The sequence below is a fragment of the Peromyscus eremicus genome, chromosome 19 (genome assembly GCF_949786415.1).
Source record: "Peromyscus eremicus chromosome 19, PerEre_H2_v1, whole genome shotgun sequence".
Lineage (NCBI taxonomy): Eukaryota > Metazoa > Chordata > Mammalia > Rodentia > Cricetidae > Peromyscus > Peromyscus eremicus.
Genome location: NC_081435.1, coordinates 54,180,385 through 54,191,721, shown reverse-complemented (window position 1 = coordinate 54,191,721; position 11,337 = coordinate 54,180,385). Strand labels below are relative to the sequence as shown.

General features: G+C 45.5%; 1 protein-coding gene across 1 annotated transcript; it reads right to left on the bottom strand.

Moving 5' to 3' along the window:
* Positions 1-3,623: 3,623 nt before the first annotated feature.
* Pmaip1 (phorbol-12-myristate-13-acetate-induced protein 1) lies at positions 3,624-10,063 on the bottom strand. Its single transcript, XM_059246182.1, has 3 exons — positions 9,858-10,063; positions 7,287-7,445; positions 3,624-4,639 (listed from the first exon to the last, which is right to left on the bottom strand). The coding sequence occupies exons 1-3, from the start codon at positions 9,907-9,909 to the stop codon at positions 4,536-4,538; spliced, it is 315 nt and encodes a 104-aa protein (XP_059102165.1). The 5' UTR covers positions 9,910-10,063; the 3' UTR covers positions 3,624-4,535.
* Positions 10,064-11,337: the final 1,274 nt, after the last annotated feature.

Below are 11,337 nucleotides of genomic sequence, written 5' to 3'. Positions count from 1 at the left end.
CTCTGTGAGGGTAGAGGTAAAGATAAGGCTTCAGAAGTCTGTTTCCTAGTTCTCACATTCAAAGAGGAAGGTCACCACGTTATGCCTACTTCTGCACATGACTGGTTTAGGGTGAAGCAATCCTTGCAGGCTGAGCGCTGGAGGCAGAGGGAGAGGCATGAGGTCAGCTCAACTGGAACCACACGGTAGCTCAGTGCAATGGAACCCATGCAGCAGCTCGGCTGAGGCAAGGGGCAGGGAGGTATGGCAGCCACACTTCTCCTTAGCCCACTATGCTCAGGGCACCTTTAAATCATGCTGAGTGTTTTCTTGTTTTTGTTAAGACAGGATCTCTCTCTGTAGCCCTTGAACTCTCCAAGTAGACCAGACTGGCTTTGAACTCAGAGATTAGCCTGCCTCTGCCTGTCCAATGCTGGGATTGAGGGTGTGCACCTGCTCTCGAAAGAGAAACATAAACACCAAAGCCAGCCACAAACTCTTTATCGACAATGATGTAACTGCCTGTAAGATATGCTAGGGCAATGGTGGCATAAAGCTTGTGGGTGGAACCTGTTACTGACTTGACTTAATGCCCACTCCACAAGATGGAACCCCTCCCTGACACTGCTTGGGTGGCCAAGAACCCGAGACTAGACAGCCCTGGGACCTAGGGTAAAACTAAACAATAATGATCTAAAGAAAGAAAAGTAATGATAAAATGACTCCTGAAGATATTCTTCTATACTCATAGATTGGAGCCTTTCTCAGCCATCACCAGAGAAGCTTCCTCCTGCAGCAGATGGGATCACTTATGGAGACCCACAGCCAGACACTACTTTGAAACATAATCCGTCCCCTCAGAGCCCAGGAAAACACCACCAGCCCCTTCCTCCCTCATAAGAAGAGTCAGAAAGAGTGTAAGAGTCAGAGGGGATGGAGGACACTAAGAAAACAAGGCCCTCTAAATCAGCAAAGCTCCCATGAACTCAGACTGTGGCAGCATGCACAGGGCATGCTCCAGCCCTCTGCGTGTACACATGGATTCCGGTTTAGTGTTTCTTTTATGGGATCCCTGGGTGCGCAAGTGAGTGGCTCTCGGATTCTTGTGTCTTCTCTTAGGCTCTTTTCCTTCTACTGGTTTGTCTTGTCCAACTTCCATGTGGTAATTTTTATTTTATCATAGTTTATTTTATTGTATTTTTTAAAAATTGAATAAATGAAAACCTAGCCACTCGGGTTAAGGTTAAGAACTGAATGGTCACCTCGGCTGGGAGAGGGAAAATCAGTCTTCTCAGTGACACTAGAAAGTATATCAACCACTCCAGGACAGGCTTCATATTCAGTAGTTGATCAACATATAATTGGGCTCCACAGTTTGAGCTTTTATTTGGTTACAGTTTGATATTTATTTTTCTTTTTGGATGTGGCTTTGTTTTCCTGTTTTATTTTTTTGGGGGTGGTGGTGGTTGCTATTGTACTGTTTTATTGAGAAAAAAAAATTAAAGTTGGGTGGTAGGGACAGGGAGGGGATCGGGAGAGACTTGGGAGAGAAGAGTATTATCAAAACATTTGAATTTGAAAATTGTTTCAAACAATAAAAAATGTAATAAAATCAAAAGCTGAGCATAGCAGCATGGCCCTCTAATCCCAGTGCCTGAGAGGTGAGCCTGGGACTTGCTGGCCAGCTAATTAAGGTTCAGGGAGAGTCTGTCTGTAAAACTAAGGGAGCTGGCTCAGTGGGTAAATATGCTAGTCACATACGCTTTGATGGAAAGAGTACCAACTCCTGAAAGGTGTCTTCTGTGAGCCAATACGGCTAAGCAGATAAAGACACCTGCAACCATGGCAACATTGAGTTCCATCCCAGGATCCAAAGTGGAGGGAAAGAATTGCTTCTCACAGACTGTCCTTTGACCTCCACACGTGAAGCATCACACACACACACACACACACCCCAATAGATAAATGTAACTTTTTAAAAGTTGCCAGGCAGTGGTGGTGCACGCATTTAGTCCCAGCACTCTGGGGGAGGCATGGACAGGCGGATCTCTGTGAGTTCGAGGCCAGCCTGGTCCACAGAGTGAGTTCCAGAACAGCTCCAAAACTACACAGAGAAACCCTGTCTTGAAAAAAACCAAAACAAAATAAAAGGTGCATTCTGGCCTCATCAAAGCACCATGTATATAACCATACACATACAGTATTTTTAAAAATGTGGAGTAACCATCAACCTCTGATACACACCTTCCCACACATACACTCAAACACACACACACACATACACTACACCAGATGTCTGTTGATATAAATAAACTTCTAAATTTACATAAAACACACGGGAAGACTGGTAGTATTTTTCAATACCTGTTACAGTATCCAACTCTATTTAATAGTTCAGACTACAATATCAGTTTTCAGAAACATACATATAAATACAGTCACAGACCATAAATACCCATTTGGCAAAATGTCTGCCTTTAGGCCAAGAAAAAAAAAAATCTTCAAAGTAAACAACCTTAATGCTGAGGCCCACTAACTACTGAGGTAAGTTCTTCCAAAGTGACTAGCTCTATGACACCCTTCACATAGTTATGAAACCCTTGTCTCATAACAAAAATGAAACTGGCACACATGTTCAAATGAAACAACAATATTTCAACTATAAATAAGTAAAATAAATATTATTCCTGGTAAAACGCAATCATGAGATTATTTCCCTTTTTGGACAGTTTTTAGTTTTAGTTAACAGACAAATTAAATGTGTTTACAGGTTTGAGTTTCGGTACACGGACGCCGTGGGGAAAGATCAAACAGAGTTATGAGAATATCCATCCCATCACTTCTGGTGGGTGTCACTTCCTTGTGGTCAGAACAGGCAACATCTTTTCAAGTATACACTCGTTGTCATCACCTTGCTGTATAAAAGACTAGCTAGCTTTGCACTTAAGACTGGGGTGGCCATTTTCTCATCCCCCAGCCCATCCCCACAGCCATCTTAATCCTATTTGTTGACATGGCCTTTTGTCAAAATATAAATGACAGGAGCAGAGTGTTGTCTCTAAAGGCAGCTTAGTTATCTAACATCCCATGTTTGACAAATAACATTTCCTGCTTTTTAAGGCTCAATTTTGTTTATATTCCCGCTTTTAAAACCCTTTCAGCCTTTGACAGTTTCCGAGTCTTAACTAATACAAGTAATAAAAAATGAAGACATCCCTTCAGCAGACACATTTCAACACCTTTGCGTATGTACTCAGTAGTGGGACAGCTGGGGTTAGGGTGTCTTAGTTTTAAAGGAACCTCAATGCTATTTTACAAAATAGGTGTCCTGCCTTACAACACTGACGAAGTTGTGCAGAAATCCCTTCTCTTCTTGAGTCCTTTCCATGCTTGCTATCTTTCGTTTTTGGTAACAGTCAATCCAGAGAGTATAAGATCATCTCATGGTGGTTTTCGTTTACATTTCTCTGAATCACTCATCTGTTGGCCATCTGCGTGCCTTTCAGGGAATGTCTACTCCAGTCTCTTGCCTTTGTTAACCAGGACTGACTTGTTATTGAGTAGTCTGAGTTTCACACTTATAGCCCAGATTAAAAGTGAAACTCTGAAGCTGCAGTGGTAGTGATGGCTTGGGAAACATGAGTGGATCTCTGAGCGAAGGCTAGCCTGGTCTAGAGTTTCCAGGGCAGCCAGAGCTACAGAGAAACCCTGTCTCAAAAAATACAAAAACAAAACAAAACAAATAAACAACAACAAAAAACCTCTAAGAAATACTTGTGGCAGGTAAAATTTTAGGAACTTCTTATGAATCTTTTACTAAGTTTTAATTATATCAACTTAAAAAAGTTTCTTGTTTTCCATTGTCTCAGGTTACATAAAATCTCAACTCTCTTTATCACACAATATTCAATCTGCAAGAATTTTACTGGCACCAAGTGACCTTGATATACTACTTCTAATGTTTTTTTTTTCAGTTACTTGGTAGTTTTCCATACTTTCCAGTTAATGGTTACAGTAACACACTTAAAAGTCACCTGAACAGGTACAATAGGTTCATGGTGACCTATGAAATTAATATTCACTATAACACTTAATGTTAACAAAAATGAAATGTTTCCTCTCAGAAGATTAAGTGGATGAAACTAAACAGTACACATTATTCTGGAGTTACTGTCAAGTAGGGAAAAGCAATACTCAACAACTATCCTCCACCCGATGTAATCATTTGCCACGCCCCTTTCCATGACTTTTGACAATAACCTCTTGCAAAAACTCCAGACCAACTCTCAAAAGACAGATGTACTCCTAGTTACCTCCCTATTTCCATGACTCCTCTAGTCTTGTTTTAAAATAAATGTGGTTTCACGTTATCACATCTCAAAGGACGATTTCCGAAAACTTTCCTGAAGAAATTCATTTCCATCTCATTCATTATCCGTGCTCAGAGAACCTCCTCATCCCTCTCCGTCACATCACAGTCCATCCTATAATAGACATTTGCACCAACTGGGAACTTCCTTTCCGGGAGTCCCTTCTTGCAAAAATGTTTGAAGAACTCAGGTTACTAAATTAAAGAGCTTGGAAATAAAATTCACAAGTTTCTGCCATAAATTCAGTTTGTCTCCAATTCTCCGGAGCAGAACACACTCATCTTCCAGGTCTGAAAAAGAACAAACATGAACATTAACTTGGACAACAGCTCAACTGTAAACCACCAAGAGTTAGCACACTGCTCGTGACAAGCTGAGGCTCTCACAGACTACTTCAACTTCAGTGCACCTGACTTTCCCAATATGGTGATATAAACACACATAAGATCAGGTAAGAGTATAAACATTTGTTTTGATTTTTTAAAAGCTCCCTAGATAAGGTCAGTTCTCCTCCAAATATAGAAATTACATGCATTAAATTTTAATCAGCAGTACCATTAGTCAGCCCTTTGCGGTCTCACATGATGTCACCTTTTTCTCATAAGGTCCACCAAAGAACAAAAGCCAAAGTCCAAGCACTTGTCCTACTTTCAAGTAGACTTGATCTTCAAATGGCAGCATCTCCTAACTCATGCCTCCCTCACAGCAGGAAAATATAAGGAATCTTTAAGGAACTCTCCCCTCCCCACAAGAATCATAAAAGCTTACTGTAAGGTTGGAGTTTACATTCTAAAACAAACTTATTTTGTTGATTTGAAATACCCTCTGGCCTTAACTGCAGTGTAGCTGATGACCTTGAACTCCTCATCCTCCTGCTTCCTTCCTAGTACCGTGTGCTGGACTTGCAGCCTAGCCTTCTAAAATCATTTTCAAATGTACATTGTGGGCTAAGCCAATTTATATCTACAAGCCCAGTCTGTATCAATCCATTGTCTTAAGCAGAGAAGAGTGATTCTCATATTTATTACTTTCTGTGAACTAAAGTATAGTAATTGGCGGGATGTTATTAAGAAAAATGCTTTCAAGTAATTGAGTCCCCAAGTAAGCTTTATGCTAAATAAATTGAATATTGCTCATAATCTCAATTTTCTCTCATAATTTACAGAGATCTTAGGAATTGTTTTGCCCACTTTGATTCACTTTAAGGCAATGAACTTTAAAACGACAAATTCAAAAATGACAGCGTTTTCAAAAATGACTTGGCAAACTTATGAAGGCGCAAAATAAACGTGAGCTCTGACTGTGCTATAAAGAAAACATTTAAAACTACATTTCGGCCGACAAGAGGCAAGTGACCCCCTTCCTTAACCCATATGATGGCACTTGCCTAATTCCTGTACATGCCTTTTTTTTTTTTTTTTTTTTTTTGAGACAGGGTTTCTCTGTGTAGCTTTGCGCCTTTCCTGGTACTCGCTTTGGAGACCAGGCTGGCCTCGAACTCACAGAGATCCGCCTGCCTCTGCCTCCCGAGTGCTGGGATTAAAGGCGTGCGCCACCACCGCCCGGTGTACATGTCTTTCTTTGTGGGCTTCAAGGCTAAACGTGGGGGAAAACAGACATTTCTTTTCAGTTCAGTTAAGTGGGTTATATTAGCACAAAACCCTTTAAAAAACATTAAGGCTGCTGGGCAGCGGTGGCCCACGCCTTTCTTTAATCTCAGCACTCGGGAGGCAGAGCCAAGGCATATCTCTGTGAGTTCGAGGCCAGCCTGGTCTACAGAGCGAGCGAGATCCAGGACAGGCACCAAAACTACACAGAGAAACCCTGTCTCAAAAAAACAATATATACGTGTGTGTGTGTGTGTGTGTGTGTGTGTGTGTGTGTGTATAAAATAAATAAAAATAAAAACACCAGGGCGGTGGGTCAGGTGGTACAGCGCTGCCTAAATGGATGTAGTGGCACACAAGCTGTCAATCCCAGAGACAGGAGGAATCAGACAGCTCAAGGTCAGTTACTACTAAATGAGATCCTGTTCCCTGCCCTCCCCCCCAACCCCCCGGAAAAAAAAAAAAAAAAAAAAACACTATCCAGCACCCAATTGAGAAACACGAGCAAAAAAACTCCCGGACATCCCAAAAGGTGGACTGAATGTCTTCCATCCAAGGAAGCACCAGAGAAAGCTGACCTAACGCCAATTAAGCCATCAGCACACCAGTTCTGTAACACTTTCTCAGGACGCCTACTGGGCGGAGAAATAAAGGGCTACTGCAGGTGTCTGAAGAAATAGCAGTCCGACCTGCAAAGAGTTCCGGCCCCTAAGCAGCAGACTGCAGATCTATGTTGAGATTCACACACACACACAAAGGTGCTGGGGCGAAAAGACGGGGTGGGCTGAGAACAAAGTGATGCAATCGGAGACAAGAGAATGCAAAAAAGAACTCCTCCTCACCTGCTAAGCCCCCATCCCTCTCCCCTAACCTTCCCAATAAGGGACAGTAAAAATGTTAACTAAGGAGGAAGGCCTCCTGGGTTCCAGAACTCAGGCATCCCTACGGGGTGTCTTTAAACCTTAAACAGCCCAGAATGGGAGAATCGGGTCCAGAAGTAGCTTAGGAACTGCTTTTGTTAGTCCCGGGAGTGGAGGCATTCACGGTGACCAGTCCTCTGAGCTGGCCTCCCAGGGACCACGATGCCCTGCCTCCAGCAGCGCCCGGGGGGCTTGCCGGTGACTATCTAGGGTGGCGGCTGCACGGGCCCTCCCCGCCCCCACCAGCTGTGGACATGGGCAACGTGCAGTGGGACAGAAGCCTGGCTAACACGCAAGCTGCTGCAGCTTCGAAAACTTTCTGATGGGGTTCCTAAGGCACGCGCCGGGCAGGCGCGAGCTCCAACGGATTACGCCTGGCCTCCGCAGCCCCGCAGCGCCCGAGCCCGCACCTTCTGAATCCGGCGTTGGGCTTGGGATCCTCGTCGCGGTCTTTCGCACCTTCCTGCCAGGCATCTCCGCCAGCACCGCAGTGATGTCGGGTTCGCACCGCGCAGAATACAGTTTGTCTCCGATCCTCCTGAGCTGAGCTGCGAACTCAGACGCTAGCTCTAAAAAGGAAGCAAGCCCTGGAAATTAACACTGACAGCAATCCAACCCGCGACCCGCCAAGTTAACACACCCATCTAGCCAGCATCCTAGGATGCTATTTGGGCATGCTTGTTTCCCAAAGGACTTAGAATTGTGTACACACACACACACCAATCCTGATAGCTCAATACAAAAGTTACAAATACACACGTTCACATTAACCAACCAGCCCAGTGAGGTCTCCCTTTCATCTCTCACTTAAGCTTGACCAGGGAACAGAAGTTGGGTTTCTGAAAACATGCGCCATAGATCTGCTTTTCCAATGGCACAAAGTGTCATTGCTCAATGATGCCCTCCTTTAAAAACTTGATTTTTTTTCTCATAAAATTTTACTCTAAAAGTCCACAGTCCCGAAAATAATTTAAAACCAAACTCATTTCCCTACAAGCCTACTTTGTACCAATTCACATCTATAGAAAAGAAACAGAAGAAACGTTAAATTCATGTCTTACTGCCTTTTAGAATTTAGGTATTCTAATAGCTGAATAATGCTAAGAATAATTAAAGTAGCTGAATATTAAGAAAATCCTGTTACAAGTAAACTAATATAAACTCAGTCTACTTTTAAAAAATATTTCAAAGACCCAATTCCGGTTGTTCTCGTACCCCTCAAGACTGTGACCAAAATTATGAATATAAATTAAAAAGCTGGTCTACTTTGTAACCAAGACGCCTGCTGCTTAGGTTGACAGTGAAGGCGAACTTTTAAGTACATAGAAAAACACGCTCTCAAGCCTACTTTTGGATAAATTTCTGCAACGGCTGAATGAAACCAGAGGCCCTAAAAGATTCCATAGTTTTAATAAGTGCCATGTTTTAATAAGTCAAATATTTTCAGAAATATTCATAGAACACTCTTTTAAGGTAAAATGTATTAACATGTAGGTTTTAAAGATTCAGCATAAAAATTGAGAAGTCCGGATCTCTAGGAGCAATTAGTGCTTTGTCAAAAGGGGGAGAGGCAGAAAGCAGCTCAAAGATCTTAAGGCCACAGACATGCTGGGCATTGGCTCTACCACTGCGCTCCACCCTAGTTCTACTACCTTGATTTGGGAGGGGGAATTGAGTTTTTGGGCCGGGCTCTCACTCTGTAACAGTGCCGGGCCTTAAACTATACAGTCCACGAGGATTCTCCTGCCTCAGCGTCCTGAGCGCTGGGGTTAGAGGCAGGGACACCCGGCAACGTATTTTTATTGGAGTTACACATTCACTACTTGACCTCGGGACTCCCTGCTGCTCTTTAAGTCTGTCCAGATATGCCATGCTCATGTTGGACCTTCCAGAAACATGGTCAGAACACTTGGACACCACCAAAAAAACAAAACAAAACAAAACAAAACAAAACTTCTCCATCTAGGTCTTGTTAACTACCTTCATACTTGCAATGTATCACTTCTGAATTGCCCCTTGACCTTATAAAACCATAGGAGAAACCGGGCCAGTAACTTGAGTAAACACCAGTATGCCCTGCAAAGTTATTTCCGGACCAGAGCGTTGCAATCCCTTAGCAGGTAGGTGACTGTCACCTTTGATTAAGATAGAAGGAGGAGGAGGAGGAGAAGGAGGAGGAGGAGGAGGAGGAGGAGGAGGAGGAGGAGGAGGAGAAGAAGAAGAAGAAGAAGAAGAAGAAGAAGAAGAAGAAGAAGAAGAAGAAGAAGAAAAGAAGAAAATGGGGTTGGGGAACCGACCCTCAACAGTTACAGGGAGTTGCATGTGAGTGCCTGGAGTGGGAAGAGTTGACGGATGAGAGTCAAGGACCAAATACTGTTCTCCTGGATTCCCCTGCCGTTCCCAATCTGGACAGTTAAAAAAGCTGCTCACTGTCAGTCTCAACCCCACGCCTCTATGGGTCCAGGGTGTGATAGCTGGGAGAGTCCGAAGGTTGAACACTACTTCACTTGGTGTTGGAGGTGGGACAACGGGAATCGAGATGAAGGGGGGCTCTCAAAGATGGCCTGGGAAGGAAGAGGGCCTGTCAAGGAAGCGCTAGGCCCGGAGGCCTCTCCCACCTCCACCTGCGGCTAAAACTATCTTCCAGTCCACGGCCTGCACATGTATTTTTTTTTCTCCTCCTGACCTCTAGGTAGAGCAAGTAGAGAACCACCAGACGGATGGAAAAGATCCTTTCTGGCCTAAAATGCACCTGCATCCCAATGACACGGTGGCCTGAGCTCCCCCCGAGGCCCGCAGTCCTGGTAGAGGCCCTGGAAGAACTTTCTAGACGCCTCGGAAGGCGCGAGCCGGGGAGCCGATTTGGCCCGAACATGCAGGCGCGAACATTCTGGCCCGAGCCCCGAAGGGCTGAACCGTCCGACCGTGACCTCGACCCTGACCTCAACTGGGTGTCCGCTGGCCGAACTGCTAAGAGGTACCTGCCCACGCTGCGTTCGATGGCGCGTTCGGACGCGCCTGGCTCCGGGGCATCTCCTAAGCGCCGCGGCGATCTCCGCTGCGCACGGGGGGGACTGAGGTCCCCAACCTGGGCTCTGCGACTCCCACCGGGCTCGGGCTGCGCGAGATGGACCGAGGGTGCCTCGGGCCAGACGCACCGAGCTGCCGTGGGCTGCACGAGCGCAGGAATCCTGTCTCTTGTGGCGCCCCACGCCTGCTCCCGGGTCTTAAAGGGGGGGACTTCCCCGGTGACGTAATTTGACGTCAGCCCGCCCGTGTCCCCGCCCCATGCGAGCCGCGGCAGCGCGGGAGCGAAGTGGAGCAGGTCTCGAGACGCCCCGTAGCGCAACCTGCCGGGACAAGCCGCAGACCGCCTCGGCGCCGACCCTCAGCGGGGGGCGCAAGAAGGGCGAGTCCTGCTCAAACCCCCAAATTGCTTTCTTAAAAAAAAAAAAAAAACGAAGGTGGCAGAGAAGGATCAACTTTGAGAGGTCGGGTCCACCACGGTAGCAGTGGCACCCTCCAGGAGGAGCTAAGAAAATCTTACCGGGAAGCAAGGTGGGGGCTGGGTGAGACCAGGCGCCTCGGCTTTCTTAGTCTCCGCCTATTAGAGACAGATGTAAACAACCCGGGAAAGGAATGGGGAAGAAAAAACTCTCAGCATTCTAAAATGTGGATGCATCGTTCCAAGAAGTGATAAGACGAGGTCTTCGCTAGTAGACGTCGCGTGAGCAGAGTCCCAAGTTCGAGTACAAAGTTAAACTTGGGGAGAGCTGCGTACTTGACTGCAAATGGTTAAAATAGAGGAGAGAGTATCTGCGTAGGGTAGGCGCATGCGGGTGTGGCGCCGGGCATCGGGCTGGTCCTCCCGGGCGGGACTGGAATTGTTGAAAAGCTACGCACATTTCCTCTGGATGTGTTGATACTGCACAGAGAAGGGATCACCTTCATCTATGAAAAGTCTAAATCGTTTGTGGAGGAAGATGGGCTCTCTGGGAACCGGCACGTCTTGACGCACTGTCTGGCAGGCGTTTGAATGATTCTAGGTATCAGGCTTGGAGGCCTTCATGATAAAGACTTGGGTTTGCATTTTCTCGTCCTGTCCTCAACCTGGCCCTCGGAAATTTGGCCACTTTTCAGATGCAAAAATAATTTGATAGAGATTAAATTGCCCAAGTTCCCCTATGCAGACAGCAACGCCCCTCTGAAGTGAATCTAAGCAGGCCCACTGGAAGCAAGTGCTGTGACCCAAGAGGGCCCTCCTAGCAATCACGGGTCTCAGAAAATAGTGCTTTATTATTTGCTCTGTTTAATGCGGACCCTCCGGGTTCTATGCAGGCAGCTGCATGGACTTCGGAGAAGTCTTAGAGTTGTTCACGATAGTTTAAGTCCGGGTTGTTGGGGTCTATTGGAAAATAAACTCCAGCAACTCAGACTTCATTTTCCAAAAGAGTAACGGTA